The sequence below is a fragment of the Galeopterus variegatus genome, unplaced genomic scaffold, assembly GCF_000696425.1.
Source record: "Galeopterus variegatus unplaced genomic scaffold, G_variegatus-3.0.2 Scaffold3930, whole genome shotgun sequence".
Lineage (NCBI taxonomy): Eukaryota > Metazoa > Chordata > Mammalia > Dermoptera > Cynocephalidae > Galeopterus > Galeopterus variegatus.
Window position 1 is genome coordinate 121,808 of NW_007730041.1, and position 22,986 is coordinate 144,793.

At 32.7% G+C, this 22,986-nt stretch overlaps 1 protein-coding gene across 1 annotated transcript in view; it reads left to right on the forward strand.

Annotated features, from left to right (window-relative positions):
• Window positions 1–22,986, forward strand: part of LOC103601904 (gephyrin-like) — a gene marked incomplete at its 3' end in the record, with an annotated part of 167,380 nt that overhangs the window by 101,923 nt on the left and 42,471 nt on the right. Inside the window, exon 9 of the mRNA XM_008586310.1 lies at window positions 15,545–15,601. Within this exon, the coding sequence (XP_008584532.1) occupies window positions 15,545–15,601 (57 nt within the window). The remainder of the gene's footprint in view (window positions 1–15,544; window positions 15,602–22,986) is intronic.

The window sequence follows — 22,986 nt, forward strand, 5'->3', positions numbered from 1 at the left end:
GCTGAGCGAGGTGCGGGCGCAACACTGAGGGTTGCGATCCCGTTGCCGGTCCCGGTCCAGTACGGGCGCGACACTGAGGGTTGCGATCCGTTGCCGGTCACGTAAAAAAAGACAAAAAAAGGAAAAAAAAAAAAAAAAAGTCTCATAAATTGTAAGATTGCTTAATTGAATCTAAAGGAGGTACTCTTATAAGTGCTTTAATATCAGTGACAGATATAGTCTCTATTTTTGTGGCATTTACAGTTTAGTCAAAGGTATCTTAAAATAAAAATAATTTTAATAATTGTAATTTCATAATAGTTTATTAATTATAAATTGAAATACATACTAAGAAGAAATGAAAAAGTAGTAATGATAGAAAATAATAGCAGAGGAACCTTATATATATATAGGATGATCAGAGAAGACCTTTCTAAGGAATAACATTTCACTGGGGGCATAAAGGATAACTAAAAACCAAACTTGAGCTTTTGTGCTTGGTGGTGGTTTTAAAAATTATATTCAGCAATAATGACTACTTTAAAAGCAGTTATCACAAATCAAGAATTCTCATGCTAAAACTTTTCGTTAGTAGATTAAGAGAAATTTGAAAGTGGTGAGTGTTAAGTGAATTTGGGGCAACTGCTTTGTGAATTCACTAAAAGCTTAATCACCATGACTAGACTCAAAATGGAGTGGGAGACAGGATGTAAAATTTGTGTTTAGTCATGATTATATTCTCTTCACCAGACCTGAGGGCTGAGTCTCTCACAAAACAAACAAGCATGAGAGTTGAAACAGCCATCGCTGTAACTTAAGCAAAATATCTTTCAAAATCCACAACCACTAGTCCAGAAAACAAACAGTGGGATTATCCTGGTTTATGTAAATCGGCTATGTCGATGAAATTCTCTAGGTGATGCTTCCTGAAAAGTTATCCTCCCTTCTAGGGAAAAACAACCTCACATCTTCCCTTTTCTGCAGTACTGTCTGATGAGCCTTCCCATGGCCGTGGTGGTTTTAAAAATTATATTCAGCAATAATGACTACTTTAAAAGCAGTTATCACAAATCAAGAATTCTCATGCTAAAACTTTTCATTAGTATGTGATACTCTAATTCGGTGACTTCAAAATCCACTTTCAAATATCAAGTTTTAAAATTTTTAAATAGCAGGGGTTTTTTGTTTGTTTGTTTGTTTGTTTTGCCTTTCCCCACTGAGTCAGATTTCAAAGCCATACATTTTATCACTTAGGTCTGTTCTAGGTGAATTATTTATTTTAATTTTTGTGGCTTACAAATTTGGAGAGGAAAAGTCAAAAATGTTTCTCAGGTGTCTAATTTGAAATGTTGGGTAGGTGATTATGTTGTTAACTATGTTTAGAAGTAAAAGAGAAGCAGCAAGTTCTGAAGATAAAAGAAAAAAGGGTAATGCATTTTGGTTTTGAATATGTTCAATGTGAGGTATGTGTGACATCCAAATAGTGATATTCAGGGCCGACCCTGTGGCTCACTCGGGAGAGTGCGGCGCTGGGAGAGCCGAGGCCGCAGGTTCGGATCCTATATAGGGATGGCCAGTGCGCGGGATGGCCGGTGCGCTCACTGGCTGAGCGCAGTGCGGGTGACACCAAGACGAGGGTTGCCATCCCCTTGCCAGTCACACACACAAAAAAAACAAATAGTGATATTCAGTACAAAATGGAAATACGAGGGTTGCGATCCCCTTGCCAGTCACACACACAAAAAAAACAAATAGTGATATTCAGTACAAAATGGAAATAAAATTTGAGTTTGACATTCTTATTGTTACTGCAACTTGGTTGTGATATTATAATTTAGTACATATTAGTGTTGACCAAGCCCCATTGAAATCCCCTTTCTACGTTTCAGGTTAGGCATGTAAAGCCTCTCATGTTCAGAAATAATATGTGCAAATATATTTTGTTTACATGAGACATACAATGCAGTCTTGAATGATCATCACTAGAAAATCACTTGACTTGATAATAGAAAACCTAGATTCAAATGCTTGCTTGTCTGCTTAATAACTACACTAAATAATGCAAGTTTCTTAACTTTTCTGAGCTTTGTGTCTATTATGAGACTGGCAATCCCTGTCTTCCCAATAGGGTTTATTAATTCATTAAGTATGTCTTTGCCTGGTGATGGGAAAGCAATGGTGAGCAAGTAGACATTGTTCTTGCCATATAAATAGATAAAACAGGCAACTACAAATTATAATAATTGTAATAAATGCTATGATTTATCAGCAGGAGTACAGAATATTATAGGAATAATCATAAGGAAGCACTTAACCAAGTTGTTGTGGAAATATAAAAGGGTTAAATAACCAAGTTATGATTCAAAACTAATAATTCCAACCTTTCCCTGTAGCATTTAGCTTAAGGACTTCCTGTCCATTTGCATGTATATATCTATTTTTAACATTATTTTGGATTCACATTATATATATATACTGCAGTATAATATCCTAGATTGTGCTTTGATCTTTTAAGAATCTCGGGCTATAGTGATACAAGATCTATAAAATGTACCAAGTTTCTCTCTTTCTTTTTTTTTGAAACACATCACAATCTAATGAAGACAACCATGGTTATATTTTCTAAACAATTCTTCATATAACAGCATTTTTAGAACAGCATTTTCTCAAGCAAATGCTGAAATGACAATATTTTATTGCATATGAGTAAAAAGTCATATCTCTTTTATATCAGATATTTTCTTTTAATGAAATCTGATTAAAATGATGAATGATTTTCACTCTTCTTGCTTTATGACACAGTGAAGTATCTTTTAAGAACAAACTTGGGATGTTAGTATTTCACTGCCCTAAGTAAAACTGTGCCTAAGCCAAAGAAATCAAATAGTATATAAATTCTATTTAAAGAAGTGTAGGCCATATCTAGGGGACTCGAATTCTAAAATGGTGATAGTCTTCCAAGAAAGATTTGCTGAAAGAATAATTCTGTAACAGATAAATTCTCTTTTAAAGTAGGCATGATTCACATCTTAAATGAGTGCTGATTTTCAGTTATGAAGAAAGTCAGCATCTCTATTTAGAAATTAGATTAAGAGGCTTGAAGTAGAAAATGACAAGAGCAGAAAGAAAAAAAATCTAAACTTTCAATCAATTCACCATTCTCTTAAGATGTTACTAAAATAGAAAATGTTTTTAAAGACCAATTGTATTATCCTTTTATTCCCTAAGCATCTGAAGTTTGAATTTAAAAAAGGAAATGTAGTCTATAGTCACATATTTCCTTGAACCTTAAAGGTTAGAAAATAATTTTGTGCCCAGACTAACCATCAGTTTGGGATTTTTTCCCTTTTAGGAAGAAAATATAATCACTATCAATATCTACTCAAACAAAAGCTTACGCAATGTTTAAAAGTATATTTGTTGAAATATCTTTATATGAAGGGTATGTTCTTTAACACACTGATGTCTAACCTTATATTCAAACAAAATGCAGAATTATGACTTCTTTATAGGTTTCTGTTATTGTTCTTTGAGCCAAAGAATTTAAATTGACGTGGATAAATTATTTTCTTAACTCATGGTTTTTAATGTGTGAGTCTGAAAAGCAGTGTGATTTCCTTTACCTATAAAAGTGATGTTATTGATCCAGTATCAGCATAATATTCCCTCTGAGATTTTCTCCTTCTAATGAACTATCCCATATTGTCACCATATTCCTTTGTGAACACCCGAGTGATTATGTGATATGGCTAGTTCTCGATTCTCTGGAGAATCTCATGAAGTTGCTATAATTCTACCCTAAAACAAGGCACTAACTAGTGCCTGCAGATTATTTTCTACTATATTTAAGAGCCTAAAAAAGTCAGTAAGACTGTGCTAAACATCAAGATTCTTTGCTTTTGTCTGGAATTATATCAACTTTTATATATCAATATCTGTTCAGCTATTAATGACAGTATAGAAATTTATGGGTTGTACATGTAGAGTCAACAAACAATAAAAAGATTGTAAACTACTGAATTAGTGAGACCATAAATATATTCTATGAACAAAAAATATGTTTTCTTTTGTGCAAAGTTAACTACCCCATCGGGGAGCATTGAGCAATAATATTCTCAACATTATTGGTCAAATACAGCAGTTCCTAAACTTACTGCTCTCAGGAACCCTTCATAGATTTAAAAAGTATTAAGGACTCCAAATAGTTTCTGTTTATGTGAGTTACATCTAGCAATATTTACTGTACTAGGAATTAAAATTGAGAAATTTGAAAATATTTATTTGCTTTAAAATAAGAATAAAGCCTTTACATGTTGATATAACATTTTTAGGGAAAAAGTAAGTATATTTTCCCAAAGAACAATATCTACTGAAAAGAATGGCATTGTTTTACATTTTTTCAAATACATGTTAATGTCTGGCTTAATAGAAGACAGCTGGATTCTCATATTTGCTTCTGTATTCAGTCTCTTTTGATCTGTTGTTTCAATTGAAGAATATGAAGAAACAAATCCAGCCTCACATAGATAAGTAGTTAGAAAAGGAAGGACTATTTTTAGAAAAGGAAGAAGCATTTTCAGATAATTGTGGATATTCTTTGATATTACACAAAAATTTTACAATTGTTAGTCGTTAGCATTTTCAGATAATTGTGGATATTCTTTGATATTACACAAAAATTTTACAATTGTTAGTCTATTAAAGGTTAGTTGAAATGTGGAATCTGAAACCCTATCTAGGACCATTCTGTACTCGGATACATTAAAATCTACTGGTCTGTCTTGCACTCTGAGTGTATGTTTTACGCACGTATGATTTTGGAACACACATATTAGTCACTTGGAAAGTATAAGTTCTTCCAAATGTTGACATATTTCATTATGTTATAGAATATAACATAATATAACTACCAAACTTATCTAAAAGGTCTTAGAAATATTGGAAGCTCTCAAGCTCATAGTGGCAAATATGTTTTCCACAATTCTCATCTTTCCTTAGAAGCTAGAATTTTATTATTGGCAAAAAAGCAACAAATATTGTCTGTTTTCCTTTAATTGACAGGCTCGCTTTGTTCATCTTCAAGAAAATGTCTGCCAAATATCTAAGTCTTGAATAATCATTGTTTAATCAGTTATTCTTTCATTCTTTCAAATAAAAATGGTGTTCTGTATAAAAACAGGCTAGTTCAGCTTGCAACTCAAATAATTACATGAATGCTTTTTCCTGAAACAACCAGCATCTTTTGGCATGCCGCAGAAATATTTTATTCATGCTTCCCATTTTGTCACACTGAAGGGTCAAGTTGTAATTAATGTAATTAAATTAATATTACTGTTTCATTGGGAACAATATTAAGTAAAACAAGCTTTAAAAAAAAACTATTAGTATATGGCAGTGAATAATATAATGACTATTCGTACTATTTGAATCCATGCCTTGATTTGCACTAGGGTGTCAATCTACCATTGCTTTTGTACCATTGGTGTAAATGTCAACATAGCAAAAAAGGCAACTAATGTCTTAATACTATTGATAAAATAATTCTGACCTTGTAGAACCCTGAAAGGGTTTCAGAGACCATCATGGATTTCTGAGCCACACTGAAAGAACCACTGGTGTAATCAAGTGAGCAAACTGGCATCTGTTTCTTGAAAATATTCTGGGTCAAAATGATGGTTGTCAAATCTTATTTTTCCATATTTTCCATAAAGACAATGTTACAGTGGTTTTCTCAGTACAAGAGATTTGATCCTTTATGTAAATGACTATTAGTATCATCCTTAAGCATTATCAACAGTTCACTCTGACTCTATGATCCAGATTGATTCTAAGACAGGGAACAGTTACCTCCTCCTTGATTCAAAATGAGAGAAGACTGCATGAAATCATTTGAGGATATAAGACCAGAAATTATGGCTCCCAGCTAATTCCACTCACTTTCAGTGTGATGCTACTTCTGCATTTAGATAACAACTAATATTCCCTGCGGGTATCCTGTCTACTAGTGTGTACACACAAAGCCCTCTTTTAAGTAATAACACAGTTATTGGTAGATAATTTTATTGGGGACATCATTAGGGTTGGCTCCTTTTTAAATTAGTTTGAAACATTTTAAATTTGGGAAATTTCAAATAAAAAATACAAGTTTTCAGCATTTCCTTAAAAAGTCAGATCAACATTACTAGACCACGACTGATATACATCAGTACTCAGCTGGCATTCTTTAGCACCTCCAGACTATTTTACTCATTTACATTAAATGCCTGGCTCCTGTAGACATTTGAGTAACTGATTTCTGCTCTAGTTCTTTATTGTCTAGTTTCTCTTTTATAACATGTTTGTTTTGCTATTTATTCTAGTTTGATAGCAAAACAGAATTATGAAGCTTCAAGTAAAAGATGGTTCTCCTACTTCTTTTTCTACTGAGAAAGGCATTACCCAGTATGGTCGGGTACTTCATATTTTGGTAAAACTGAAGCTAGATAATAACAATAATGTATTTTAGCTATTAATTTGAGTTTACAAATTATTTTCAGTATTTTTCTATGACTTTCTGCTGGGAATACAGGATTTTACGTTGATTTCTGTGTTCTTTATTCATCTAAGTGTCTCCTCTGCTTTTATATATAATGATAATTGAAAATGGAATTTTTCCCATCCCATTATAATTATTTAACGTTCACAGAACTAGTTCATCACAAAGCTAAGTATAACTTAACTATGAAATGTATAGTTGACAGTCCAAAATCTGAACTTGGGATGAAATTTGATACCTGAGAAGATATAGCAAACCAGTGATTATTAGCAATAGAATTAATCATTTTATCGCTAAGACAGACTGTAAGTGACATGGTCTCTTTTTCATTTTAAAAATGTAATATAAGGGCCGGCCCGGTGGTGCACTGGATAGTGCGCCACTTGGGAAGCGCGGCGGCGCTCCCGCCCGAGGGTTCGGATCCCACATACAGACCGGTTCCCGCTCACTGGCTGAGCGAGGCGCGGGAGCAACACCGAGGGTTGCGATCCCGTTGCCGGTCCCCGGTCCGGTACGGGGGCAACACTGAGGGTTGCGATCCGTTGCCGGACACGGAAAAAGACAAAAGACAAAAGACAAAAAAAAAAAAAAAAATGTAATATACATGCTCATTTTGGAAAATTTAGAAAACTCATATGAGAAAAAAAATTCTTATAAAATACCCTTCATAAATAGACACAGTTAAAATGTTGCCATATATTGTTATTTTTTTCTATGCATTTAAATATTTTATCATAATGGAAAGGCAGCTACTGAGAGCTCAGGTTCTGGAGTCTGACAGACCTGGTGATAAATCTCAGCTTTATCACTTACCGGTTATGTAGCTTTCAGACAGTTACATCACCTCTATAGCCTTAATTATCTCATCTGTAAAATGGAAATTAATAATACTGTTTGCCTTATAGGGCTGTTTTAAGAATTAAATTTTAAAATGTATATAAATCACCTGAAATATAAGTACTTACTAAATTTGAAATATAAGTACTCCCTAAATTTTGAAATGTAAGTACTCACTAAACTTTAGCTAAATTATCTTCTATGACATTATTTCGATCATTGTTTAATACTCTAATTGATAGATATAATTTTTTACCAGTTCCTATTGTGGATATTTTTGTTGTTTCCTATTTTCCAGTTTTGAAAACAGTGCTGTAGATAATCTTCTGGAAGTTAAAATGTTTTGGAGTCTTCTCTTAAACTTAGCAACTCATATTAATTCTACCTTTGTTGAAAGTATATGCAGAACTTTTAGGCCCATGATTCCTACAATTTACATGGATACCAAGAATAGATCATTCTTGTATCTTCATGAATTCAATTTAATGATGTATTGGAAAAAAATTTAGCATCTGCATTTGACTGATTTACTGGCAGTCATTTAAATATTATGGACCCAAAGTTATTTGAAAATCTAACAACTTTGAGTATGTAAAAGTATTACACCATGAGGCACTAAATATTGAGTGCCAAACCTAGTGTGCCACTTTATAACTTTATGAGAACTAGTAGACCTCAGTTTCTGTATCTGTAACATCAAAGTATAAAATTAAATTGCTCTAAAGTCTATTATAGGCCTATACTTCCATTTCTTTGAAATAGTTCCTAAATACAACTAAAAAAAATTATTATTCCCTTTAGACCTTCTCTCAGATATTTTATTAATTTCCAATTAATATAGAATAATTTACACTTACTTATTTCAACTTTTGTATTCCATCCTGTACATAAAGTTTTAGATTATCAACTGAAAACATTCTAGCTTCACTTAAGATCTTTCTCATTTAGGTCAAGCTTGTCTCTGTTAAATTGAATATTGATTTCTCTTAGTATCCACTAGAGTTTTGTTCACATTATAGGAAGATAGAGAAGTGAACTGTAAAATACAAGAAAGAGTGAAATTAAGATACTAGCTTTCAGTATAATTAACTAGCTTTGATTCCTATAAACATTTTTTAGGGCCGGCCCGGTGGCGCACTGGATAGTGCGCCGCTTGGGAAGCGTGGCGGCGCTCCCGCCCGAGGGTTCGGATCCCACATACAGACCGGTTCCCGCTCACTGGCTGAGCGAGGCGCGGGAGCAACACCGAGGGTTGCAATCCCGTTGCCGGTCCCCGGTCCGGTACGGGGGCAACACTGAGGGTTGTGATCCGTTGCCGGACACGGAAAAAGACAAAAAACAAAAAAAACAAAAAAAAACATTTTTTAACGGTGTGGGACATATTGTGCCAAAGTAGCCCAACAAAACTAACCTGTGAAAAGAAAACATTTTTTAACGGTGTGGGACATATTGTGCCAAAGTAGCCCAACAAAACTAACCTGTGCCATCATTATTTCAGCAGCAAAATTGATTAGATATAGACATAATTCAAGTCTGTGTAATTATCTGGCCATGTCCCATTCAAGACTAATAGAGAATATATCCCACACTAAACTGTTGTCTAGATCTTCATGTTTTAAAATGATATATATTCTGCAGTTAGGTATTTTCTGGCCCCAAAGTTCAGGATTATCTACTCTCCCTACTCATTCTGCTTTTATTACAGAGAAAACACAGACACATTCAGAAATTCATCCAGTGAGTATATTTCAGTGCATACAGTGTGTCAAATACTGTACTAGGTGTTGGAAATACAGATAGACTTACTAACTCTGCCCTCAAGGAACTTACAGTGGAGCTGATATGAAAATAAAATATATATATGAAAAATCTATCAGATAGTTGATAGCCTCAAAGAGCTCTTATAATCTTGTGGGGAAAAAAATAGGATCAGTAAAGGACAGGAACAGGCATTTCATCAAAAAAATATATATATGCAGCAAAGAAATATGTGAAAAAGAAGTACCCTCTCAATAGAAGTCTACTAAAGATGTAAAATACACAAATTTTGCAATCAAATTGATAACTATTTTTATAATTGTCAGTGCTATAATGAGTAGTGACATGAGTCATTCAAACAATTCAAACTAGTAAGAATATAAATGTGTACTTCATTTAACCTTTTAACCAAACAACACACATGCATATACATACATGAATGATATGTATTGAAGTGTATCTATTGTATAGCATACATATATAGAGAGAAAGGATCTTAAAATTTTTGTTTTATCCAATTATCTTGTTTCTAGAAATTTTAACAAAGGAAATTATCAGAGGGGCTATCAAAGACTATGTACAAGATTACTTATCACTAATGTTTACATTAGTGAAAAATTAGAAGCAACTTTAATTTGTGTGGTTAAATAACTTGTAGTGCACATGTGTATGAGTTTTTCTGTAACCTTAAAAAAATCACACACCCCTGACATCTGCACCTATTACAAGACAGACTGCCTAGAAACCAAGCGTCACTCGGTGGGTTGGAGAACTCACAGATTTATTACACTGGTGGGTCCAGAGGAGTTCACACTCTAAAGCCTGAGCCCCGACTCCAGGCTTGCAAAGGGTTATATAGGTTACATTCTTCCAGGGTTTTAGGTTTCGTTTTCTCGGAATCCACACGGCAGGGGCTAAGCTGATACAAAAGGTGGTCAGTGTTACAGGTGCAAAACGAAAGGCAGAAGTACAGGTGGAGGTTTCTTTCCAGGTTTGTCCATATCACACCCAGCCCGGCAATGACCAAGCCTATGGGAAGTCTCCTCTATGGGAATAATGGGGGTGCCACAGGCCTCAACCCTGCCCCTCCTCCTTCCTCATTCTTCGGTCCCATTTCCTTCCCCTTTTCCCCCTCCCCCTCTCTCCCAACTGCTCCACAACAACATCCTAGAATGTAAAACATAATACTAATAAAGTTTCATTTTCTTTAAAAAAAAAAAAAAAAGGAAAAAATCATATGTTTGTGGGGAAATAATATTTTTAAGAATATTTAATGACACAGGAAATGCTCAAAATAAAATATGTAGCTGATGGTTATGTGTTAAAATATGTGGCTGGCTGGTTAGCTCAGTTGGTTAGAGCACAGTGGTATAACACCAATGTCAAGGGTTCAGATCCCTGTACCAGCCAGCTGCCAAAAAAAAAAAAAGTAGTCAAAAAAAGTAGTAAATAAAACTACTTAGGGATGGAATTGTAGGGTATTTTACAGTGTAGATTATTTTTAAAACAAGGAAAATATAAGTTTTGTGGTTTTTTGTTGTTGTTGTTGGTTTTGTTTTTTAGATGGGGCCTGGTAATGACAGGGATGTCTTTTTGCCTACTTTTCACATTTCTAGAAAATCTTCATAAAGCAAACTGGAATTGTATATAACTACATTTATATCAGAGTATTTTTGTACCCAGGCTAAGCTACTCTATTTTTAATCCTGCTGGGTAGAAAACTATATCATATTTCAATGGAAATTCAAAAATAAACTTTTTTTTCTGTCTCATATACAAATAATCAATAAAAAAAATTTAAGAACATGTAATGTATTATTTAAAAGTTATCTACTTTAAGGTGCCTAATAACTCTTTCATACCATAAAAAATGGGCTTTATAATCTCTTTTGAGACAGATAAGAAAAAAGAAAGTGGGTTGAATTATTCTCTGTCCAGTAGGCAGTAAATAACTTGTTTAAAAGTCTGATTTATATAGATTTATTATCTTGAAATCAAAATTACTACAGAACTTAAGGATCAAAATTATAAATGTATAATGAAAAGTAAATAAATAATTGCAAATGTTAATAAACCATGAGACAGCAAATCGTTTAAAAAAAGAGGACTTCCTAAGGATAAAAACATATGACAGGGGATAGGATTGGAATATCTGTAACTTGCTACTAAGATTCTAATTTTTGATTTCTAGTTTCTTCCCTAGTCTTTGCAACTTTCCTTATTTTTTTATCTTTTTATTGGTTTAGTTTTATAATAATACCTCTTTTCCTCCAGAAACACATTGATTATTTTTCCTTGACACGCTGTATAATTATCACTTCTACTTTCATTTCTTTCTTCCCTCTTTTTTACATTGTCTTAATAAAACACGAATGAAACAGAATTGTTTTGTGATGAGGCACCAGGTTTATTGAAAGGGCTGAGTAATATAATATGAACATTATAGTGAAGTGAAATATTAACCAGATTTCAAAATGTGTTATTTATAGGAGTTTGTTTAAATGTTGATCTCTTAAGCAAAACCAAAAAATCTTCTCCTGCAAAGCATAGCATCTAGAAACAGTCTATATAGCTGTACTGAGTGATATTGGCTGGAAGATAAACAATTTCTAAAAAAGAAGTTTGATTTCATGTCATTGATACCCATAATTTAAACAAACAAAAAAGCAGTGGTTAAAATATTTATCTCTCGGGGTAGTTCTGAAAGTAAATTAGATAGTTCTAAAAATAAAATGGTCCAGTACTTAGGCAAAACAGAAATGTTTGTCTAATCTATATAATCTTAATCTGAATTGGTATAAAATATACCACGAGGAGAAGGGTCGGAGATCTACATTAGTCATTCCTTACATGAGAGCCTAAATTTAATAAAAAAAAGACCTGAGAGTCAGAGAATTTAATACCAGATGTGCTTTTTTTTTTAGTGTTATTGATTTGTTCAGAAAGCCACTGAACCTCTCTAGACCTCAATTTCCTCATGATTAAAGCAATCAGAAACACAAAATATATAGTTGTTTTTTTTAAATTTTTTTACCAAACATCTTGTAACTAAAGAGAAGAATGAATGCATATACCTGGTGTTATGGGAGCCTGCCTAATGTGCCTGCCACGAGCCTAAAATTTTTTTTGAAGTTTCATATTTTATTTAAAAAATTAATATAAGGTTGGCTTTCTACTCCAGAGTATATGTTTTAATAAAAATATAACATTTACAATTACTTATAATTAATGAAAGAGGTGAGGGTGGGGCTGGATAGTTTTCTACCTTGTTTACAATAAAAATGATTTTACAGTGAGCTCAGTTTTAGAAAATTAGGCTAAATCAAAGGGAATCAACACCACATATTAGATTAGGATGCAGGCAATTTCTTTTGTTTCATGATATTTCTAGAATCCAAATTCTTAAGGAAAAAAGTGAATACAAGTGGCAGTCATTTCACTCCTTTACAGGCTACATCCTGGTAATTAATCCCTGAGGATAGTTTCCCCAGTAATTAATCCCTGAGGAAGGATTCCCAGGATGTTGCAAGAGGTGTACAATGCACTATTTTCAGACTTCTAATGGTTATTTTGTTAAATATATTCTAGCTGAGAGAGTGAACAGAAGATTGAAATGTTTTTGATTCTGTGGTTAATATCTTTTATAATCTTAGTAAGATAATTGTAAAAAGATTTCTTTGAGGTAGAGAAATGACTAGTGATGACATTTTTTGTTTTGCTACTAACATTTTAATTTTCAATATATGTAAGTAAATTATTAATCTCAACTGACTCAATAATCATTACATTTCTTTACATCCAATTCTCAAAGTTTATATTGCAGTGATCCTATATATAAAATAAGCATTTACAGTTTAACCTCTCTAAGCTACTGATAGACAATGTTTAGCCTCATAGAAAAATATGATATGTGAGGTTCTTATATTATGAAGAGTAAATTAATTTATCTTATCCAAATGCTAATCTTTTGTGATTTCTTTTAAATTCTTATTCAAAAAATAATAATCATGCATTTGGATTAGCTGTGAATTTCTTTTATCTAGACTACTCCATCAAAATTGATGATTAAGGATTGACTAGAATAAATGAAAACATTATATTTTAAAATCTATTGATTTCACTTTTCCCTAATTCTCAAATTTTAGTTCATGGAGCCAAATCTTTTTCAAATTCTTTCTGAAGTTTTTCAGTATTAGGTATCATTATCTGTTTCAGGAGCCACAGGGGGGAAAAAAATTACATGAAACGTGAATTGCAACCACATCTGGCTTTGAAAACTACTTTGGTTTTCTAAAGTCTTCCTCTTATGAAAGTTTTAAAGGCAGCTTTGGGTACAGGAAATTGATGTCAAGCACTGATAAGTTGCCTGCTCCCAAAGTCTCTATTTGAATTGGTCTTATAGTCTATTTTTTCACATTCAGAGATCAATGTTGACTATCTTTTTTCTTCTTGTAATTCATTCTTTAAATTCATTACTTGCACTTGCATTTGGAAGTGAAATTATATAGGAAAAATTTCTTCAACTTATAAATATAGTAACAGATAAAATCTCTTCCATAGATGGAAAGACAGGCAAACACATTTATGTATTCATACAGATCCTTTTATAAGAATTAATTTTTTTCTAACCCATTTATTTTCAGGCCTGTTAAGGGAATACACCTTTAAACTAGAAATCAGGAATTGTGGGTGATTTTCCTAGATTTGTCATTAACTTTCTCTGTAAAATTGAAGAGGATACCTCATATTGCTAGACTTAATGTAATTTTAAGCCCTCCAGAAATGAAAGACAATGTAGAAAATGGTGTTCACTTGTTACTATATAACAGTTGTGCAAATCTTCACAGTTTTTAAAAGTTTTCAGAAAGCAGCATGAGGCATTAGAGTCTGTGGTTTTTTAAAGGAAACTCCCAAGTCTATCTTTATAATCCAGATATTGTGAGTCTTCATTTAAGATGGGAAACAGCTTTTGATATAAAGATGTTCTCTAAGATCAAAGAAGATAGCACAAGACAATGGGTAGATGTGAACTCACTCTATACCCACCAGGCCCTCTCTTACAAAATGTCGATGTTCTAATTTGTATCCATCGTTTCTAAATTTGACAATTCTGTTCAACTAAGAGTGAGAATTGGTGATTATCTTTTGACCATAACATTTCATTAATGCTGAACAATTAGTAAAAGTATTTATTATTTATTATAATTATTATTATTTTACTAAAAGAATTAGTAACAACTGTTCATCTCAAGTAAAGGTCAAAAGTTGATGCAATTCATAAGTGCCAAGATGCTTTTTTCCAAAACAAAAATTCAATTTTCTCATTATTATTCCTCAGCAATCTCCATCTGCTGTCAGAGATATCCTAAAAGGTATATCTTGCTTCCAAGAAATAAAATTTTGTAGTATGGTCAGGTTTCTTATTTTTCCTGATGACTTTAACACTGAGAACTAGACATCACACTGATATTTCTTCTATTGTTTCCTAATACAAGAAGGAGCATCACAGCTAACTTGATCTGTGCTAGTCTGTATTGAGACCATCACTCTGCAAGTGCAGGATTCCATAGTATAAAACCACTGTCTGAAGCTTTTTTCCCTCAACTACCTTCCTCCCTTCCCCCTCCCCTTTTCTTTGGCTTGCCTCTCCCTCTTCAACCAAAACATTAGTTCTTATTAGAGTGCCATTAAAAAAATACCTAATTTAATAAAACACTTTGTGTTGAGAATCTTCCTTTGCTCATTCATATAGACTTATGAAACAAGTTTTAAAAATAGCAGTTTTACTTTTCATTTCCCCTATATTACCCAAGAGCAAAATTCAAGTGAAATAACATAAAGCTTTGAGGGAATTAATATATCTAACATTGGTCTGGCATTAAAATTTTCTGGTTGGGCAGCACAGTTGTTTAATTGGGAATCTCAGTGACAGATGAACAACCTCAATGCTTGGGTCAGCAAGCAGAGGAGCTTCACTCTGTCACCTATCAAGAATGATGCTTGTCGGGACTGATCTTTCCACTCAGAAACCACTCATGTTTCTAGTCTATACCATTGATGTTTTCTGATATTACAATGGAATAGACACTAACTGAAAAAGTGCATAGGTATATTTGTAATTCTTTGTTTCCCATAAGCCAAATGCAAATGTAACACTACTCCAGATACTGCTTCATCAGAAGTCCCCAAGATAACCAAAAGTAAGTGCCAATTTCCTCATCTCAGGAATAGTGCTGTAAAGAATGAATTCTAGTGATCAGCCTGTTCGCAGAGCATGTCACACACCTCCAGGTTGGTTAACTCCTTGGCCTCCTAAGAGGTACCTCAAAGAGTCGATTGATGTTTTTGCATGTATGACTTAACTAATGTGTAGAAAATTTTTTAAGTTCACCTTTTCTTTATTCTGTCTTTTTTACCCATCTTCCCTCATTGTAGCAAATTAGACGGCCGGATGAAAGCAAAGGAGTTGCTAGTAGAGTTGGATCCCTCAAAGTAAATATGTTTCTAACATTTTTTGGCAAGATTTCGTCTATAGCCTACACTTCTTCCTTTTCGGAGGGTGGTGGGAGGAAGGGAGCTTTTTCCATTTTTCACCATCCCATTTTTTATTTTTATTTTTATATTTTTATTGGCTGTTGGGTCATATTATTTTTTTTTGTTTCAGCTACACATAGAGCAACCAGCTGAAGGCAAGCTGCCAAATAACTAGCTTTGAATGGCACCACAAACAAGAGAAAGGGCAACTGCCTCATTACAGGTGCCTATAATTTGGGGTTCTAGAGTAAACCGTTCCTCTGATTGATGTCACTGTCTGTTAAGTTCCTGTTACACAGAGAACTAATATTTATTTTCAGAATATTATCTCCCCTTTTAACTTTTTTTGTGAAAAATATTTAAATGTTATTTTAGTGTGATTACCATTTGTAGTTCATTCCAGAAAAAAAATATTATGAGTTAATAGCATGTTAATATATGTAGTCTTAAGAATTGGAAAGAAAAGAATTTTGCATGATGCTAATACATTGGACCCACGTATAGCTTATAATGTTTAAGCACTCTTAATCACCTTTGTTTTTTAAAAGTTAAAAAAATTGATATCATAATCAACAGAAACAGATTTATATCTAAATGTTTGCCCATTTGTTTATATAATCTACTAATATACAACTTAAAGATTTTCTTATTTCATGGTCATTTGCTAGTTGCTAAATATCCATTTTATCAATATATCTTGGGCACTTAGTACTATAACATGTAATCACAAGGAAAAGGTAAATATGTTATCACCCACAAGAAACACAGACATAGTCACTGATCACTTTTAACGCTGCCACCATTAACACAAGTTAGAAAATTTGCTGAATTCTAAAAATATGCAGAAGAGTCCCCCCTCAAAATTAACCACTTTCTTCTATCAATCCCATTTGTCCTTACAGCAATAGTAACTGTTAAATTAATGAAGATGCCAGATTATTCAGTACACTGAGATGTCCCAAAATTCAATAACTACTTTGAGGCCTAATATTGAATCATTTCAAAATTTTACATACCTCCAATTTATTTCCATTTAACAATTTATGAAACAAAAATTACTGCACTCTTTCCTCTCCTTGCCTCTTCTGCCTTCTTAGTTTTTTTGTTATTGTTGTTTATTTATTTATTTGTGTGTGTACATGCATGAATGCACATGAATGAAGGTGTGTTTGTATGTTTTTGTCCTTTATCTCAGAAAAGCCATCCTCTGTTCTCTAATACTGCTTTTTAGTGGGTAACTATTTTATTAAAATGTTATTTCACTAAGGATAATAGAGGGGATAGGAGTGTTGATTGTATATCTATTTCAAAAACTAGGCAACTTAAAATTATTTAGTCAGAAAAATGTAAGTTTGTGTTTCCTGATATGTCAGTAGCATTCCTCACTGTCTACCTGTGAGGTATTATATTTTACCTTTGTCTTTAAGGAAAGATAAACCCATTATTGTTTAGACTATGGTTTATGACTCAGATTCAAGTAAGAAGGTGCAGTGAAACATGTTTTTGAAAATTATTGTTAGTGAAATAAAGATTAAAATGGCATCCATAACTGTAGCACCATCTGCTGTAAACAGGATTGTATGTGCAAGTGAGTGTGTGTGTGTAATTATCTCTAAGTTCAGCTTTTGGATGTATAGAACTTCAAGTTATAAACATATGTTTATTAAGTGTATATACAGTATGATTATGTATATACACATATTTATGTTTAAGAGCAAAAGATACATTTTATGGTTCAATCAGTTCATTTTAATATGGATGCAGCGTTAAATCAAAAAATGTGTTTGGGAAGAAAAACATATTTCATAATCTATAAATGTCTTTACTCTATAAATGTTTATACCAAATAGAAAATTTTAAAGTTAATCTCTAGGTTATTATAAGGATAGTTATAGTATTTATTTTCTCTAATGCTTTGGGAAGAAAAGATGCTGTAATTTAAAGAAAATAAAGTGATGGCTTCCTGTCACAGGTTTGTTGAGCATGTATTCTTATGTTATACAAAAATCTTTGATATTTTGAAGTGTTTGCCAAAGGCAGTGAGAAATGTGTAATGCTATGATCTTATTTTTAAAAGGAAAACGGAAAAGAGAACAAGTTGCTTTTTCAATTCATTTTCTGATGTTTACATGTAGCTCCATCGAAAGCTGGAGGAGCTCAGAGATCACCTAGAAGGCAATGTGAAAGGATACTCTCTCAGAGTAAATGTACGATTTCACTCGGTGATTTTTTTTTTTTTCTCCCTAAACTTCTGCTGACTGGTAATTCCAAATCTGATTGGTTTGTCCTTTCATCTCCATCTTTTTTACTTTCTGTCTCTTTTCTCCCCTTTTTCTTTTCTAGCTGTGGCTTCACGCTCACATTTATCAAATAAAGATTAAATTGGCAGGGTAGAGGACCCTTAAGCCACACTGACTAACATTGCGGTTGATTTAATAACATTTTGGCCTCAATGCAAAATAAAAACTTTCTTTTCAAAATCAGTATTTCATATACAGTTGTGTAATCTTCTGAAGATCTTTTCATGAGACTTTATTTGGAGCTTATCCATTGATCATGTCTTCTGCCCCTTGTTGAATGTGTCAGCAGGATTATAGATTATAGGCTGGATCTAAGGAGTAGAGCCTTGGTGATTCAGTTTCAATTTTCAAGGGAAATGATCAGTGTTAGAGACTCATCATAGGTAATCTGGCAAGTAGACAATTTGTTCTGAGTTAATAAACTTCTCTTATCTCAGATTCTTTTGGAATAATTACGTCATTTTTTGTTTAAAAATAAGAAAATTAGCAGTAAGCATCTCAGCAGGAACACCTTCATGTAATATTTTACAAATATTTAAGCTAAAGGCTGACATACCAAAGACCACCTTTGAAGGAGAACACCTTATAGCCACTCAATACTGTACGTACATCATATTGGCAGTACTAACAATAGCATATTTTGTGACAGGTAGTTCAGACTTTTAGAATGCTCCTGAATATGTCTTTTCAAGAAACATGAAACTAAAATCTCTAAAATGGTATATGATATAAATATGGCAGAAGTAAAGTTAAATTATTGCGTAAATAATTTGTAGCTTAACCCTAACCTCTCATTCCTGGGGCTTCTAAAAAAGTTCCTAAGAATGCTATTCCTGATTTACTTCTCCCAAGATTATTGTAATTCCTTTAATTCATATTGCTATTATAGTTTTGCTATAAAAAAATCAAATAAAAATTAGTGATATGGTAATTCTCTGGTTTCTCAGCTTGTTTTTAATTATGTACCATGCATAGTCATATATATCTCCATATTAAATTTCTGATTAATAAAATCCAAAGTGGTTTTTATTAATATCAGTCATAAAATGCTGGTAGCTAAACAAAGAAGGAAATTCATACAAATATCTCATTTCTTCACTTCTTTCTTTGAGTCAGTACTTCTTTTCTGTGCATATTCTTATAAAATTTGAAGATCATTCATAATCACCCCCCAGAATCTATTCCACTGTCCTTTAAAAAAAGATATGACTTTTATGATTAAGTCAGTCTGAACATACCTGAATATTATTCTAAAAATCCATAAAAATATTCTAATATATATTTTAGTGTCGTGCTTTTCCCTGTCCAATGAAAAGTGATATTTTTCTTTCAATCAAATTGATACTAGAAAGTTGAGACTTACTAAGGTCTATATGGGAGGGAGTTAGTGTGAAGTTAGGATCAAATTAAAAGTTTGGTGCTTTAAAAATTGGGTTATCTCATGCCACTAATTTCTTTTTTCAACACTTATACTGTTATGTGATGAGTAGTCTCAATCTCTTATGTTTATTTCATTCAGAAACACTTTGTTCTGATTATCTTCTTCCTAAAAAGATTAAAAATGAGGTATATCATTCTAAGGATCTCATTAACTATCAGATGTAGAAAAACAAAAAAACTATCAAAAGTCAAATATATGCTCTCTAGAGAGTTCATCTAAGTGAACGTGCAAGTCCAGTGCTTCATGTTCAACTTCTGTCTTTCAATTTAATTCCTATTACCCAAGTAAACATTAAAATATTCTTTGTATATTGAAAAATCTTTCTTAAAAGCAAAATAAATTTATTCTCAGAATCATAGTCTGTATTAAAAAGATTTTGTTTCTAAAATGAGGTAAATTGGCATACAGGGACCATTTCGTTTGTGAAAATTTATTGTAGCTGTCCACACACAAGATCAAGTATATGGCTGTCTTTTAATTCATTGAAATACTGCTGAATATTTCAATGAGATGAAAGGTTCAGAACAATGTTGCTAGTTAAATTTGTATTTAATAGTTGGAGGTAAGACATCATTCAAAAGTGTGGAATAATGCTCCTTTCTCTTGGTCCTGGGGGTCTCATGAGGCAGGACTACACATAGCCTCTGCCAGGAGTCCCCCAGGGAGCAGGGCCACACATAGCCCTGCCAAGAGAGTGCAGCAAGGTGAGTTGCTCAAGGCATGCCTTGAGCTAGGGACTGCCGCCTGGGGAGATGGACAACCAGAGACCAGACACAAAGTTCTGGGGCTTAGCACACGCACTAAGCAACTTTATTGGGTAAAAGCATGTCTTATATATATTTTAGCCAGCTGTTAACCCCTCCCATACCTCTCTGTCTCCTAGGTAACTCAATAGGAAGTCTGTGGTTTGCGGTTAAGCTTTGCAAATTTTTGCTGACCCAGTCTTTTTGCATTTCTGCTGACAGTCTAAATCCTGGAGAGCAGAGTACCTCCATCTTTAACAGGTGCTCTCCTTCATTTTCCTCCAGAATAAGGGTTTAATTAAGTCATTAATTCTTTAATTGGTGTGATGTAGACAATATATTATTATTTAGAAAGGAAAAAGCCCTACATCATTATTATTAGGGATAATCAATGATATAAAGTAGAGTATCCTAAGATATAATTTTTGGAATAATATTAAATTTTATTTATTTCTCATATGGAAACATTTTTTGTCCTACATTAACTCTTCTATAGCAAAAAGCAGGATGTATTAGATTCTTGATTTCTGAGTTCTTCTGTACATTGTATATAGCAGAAGTATTCTGAACCCTAAATGGGTTTTTAGTAATTTTAATAATAATTAAAATTATCACCTTTTACCTAAGCAGAGTTTATCTAATTTAATGATTGCAAAAATCACTACAAATCCTTAGACGCATGATGTGTGTTGAGAATGACTGAAGAGCGAAACCACATAGAGGAAAGAAATCAATTTTCCATTTAATCAAATATATGAATCTAGTAGGAAAAATATTAAAAGTAATGCACAAGATTGAAGACCAGTACAGACAGTGTTGAAAAATGAAAAACAATGGATAAGATAACACAATAAAGTATTTGATTTTGTTTAGATAATAGAAATCAAGGTAAATTTACAAAGAAGTTAATTAGTTGAAGAGCAGTGGAGCCAAGGAGAGAGCCTGGATATTGTTCAGTAAATAAAAACTAAATAAATGTTCATGAGATAAAGACAGGTAAAAACGAAGAAAGAAAAGGGGAAGGAGTAAAAATACTCATAAGCCACAATTTTCTATTTTCATCTAAGAACTCAGTCTATGTAATATGATAGTAAATTTATGTTCAGCTACAAATATATATAATAGGTTTTTGCTAACCAAATATGTTAATTTTTTAAAGGCTTTGACAAATAATAAAAGGGAATATGGCTTATGAAGACAGATTATTGGCATATAAGTGAAACTAAGATGAAAGGTGATGAGATAGAAAGAATATGATAATTACCTATCAGTACTTGGTATGCTAACACAAATAAAGGGATGGTATTTGAAGTGAAAAAAATCAGTCAAGGGAGGAGTTGTCACTTAAAATAAGACTATATTTTTGATAGTATTAAGAAAAATATCTGAATCAAGCGAGAAAGTAATAAGCCTTTTGAAGACTGATTTTTAAGTATTTAAATTAATTTCCTACATGCCAAAATAGGGCTAGTAAAAAATAGGGCTGATATAAATAATGATTAAGATGATTGAGATTTTATGATCTTTTAAGATCAGTATTTTCATTCCAGCCTTAGTTCTGAACTACTTTCTTATATTTTTGATGCATAGATATCTATTGTCTTTAGAGTATTTTGCACTTTTACATTCATTAAGTTAATGTTATGGGTGGCAAACTACAGCCTGTGGGCCAAATCCTATTCTTTTGTAAGCCCACAGGTAAGAATGATTTTTGCATTTTTAAGATTTGGAAGAAAATCAAAAGAACATTTCATGGCATGTAAAAATTGAAATTCAAATTTCAATATATCCAAAAATAAAGTTTTACTGAAACATAGCCAAGCTCATTGATTTGCATGTAATCTGCAGTTGCTTTTGCACTGCAATGAAGAGCTGAATAGTTGAAGCAGAAATTGTAAGTACCACAAAGCCTAAAATATTTACACTCCGACCTTTTACAGAAAAAGTCTTGCTACAACTGGTTAGTGTGTCAAGATAACATTAACATGGATATAGTTATAATAGTCTGTGAAATTCTCTTCATTTTAGCACTTGAGAAAAGGAGAGCTGCTCATTTTTCTGGGTATAGTTTCATATTATTCTGCATAGAAGCACATGTTTAAAAGAGTTGATCCCCTGAGATCTTCTACCTTTATATATTTATTCTTCCTTTTTACACTGTTTTCTCTAGCTGCTCTCTCTTTACATACCACCTCCTCTCCCCTCCACACACACATAGCTACACACAAAGTAAACCTACTGTGGAATTACCAGTAAGCCTTCAAACGTGGAACAATCATATGATAGATTATATCCTAGATATCATAGATTATAAATTCATCTTCTTTGGGTGGGGGTGAGTCTTATAGGGATTTAGAGTATAAAACTAAATTCCATTCTTGCTTTCTTAAACTTTTTTTAAAATGTATTTTTAGAGTATTTTTGCTGGACACATAGCATTTTTCTGTTTTTTACTTTATTACACCTTAATAAAGACATTCTCCCTGAAGACCATGATCTACTTTTGATTTCTGCTAAATTTCTTGCTTGACCTTGCTTAAAATATTATATCTTCTATAGGAAATTTTACACAAATGGGAAAGGCACCCTGATATGATCATGTAAAACATCATACCTTAATATATGGCACTTAAAAATCTAAAAGGCATCTGCCCTGGAACAACCAATTTTGATTAAGTGGGAAGGAACAGCTGGAACTTTAGCCCTTATATGAGTAAACATCAGCTTGTTTGCAGATTCTGCTTTCTTTAGGCAAATTTCAATGTCTTTTGGTTCTTGTGTGTAGAACATTCTTTGAACCTAAGTCTTCTTTGTTCAACATTTGGCTTTTGCTTATATTAATAATATGCATTTATTTGC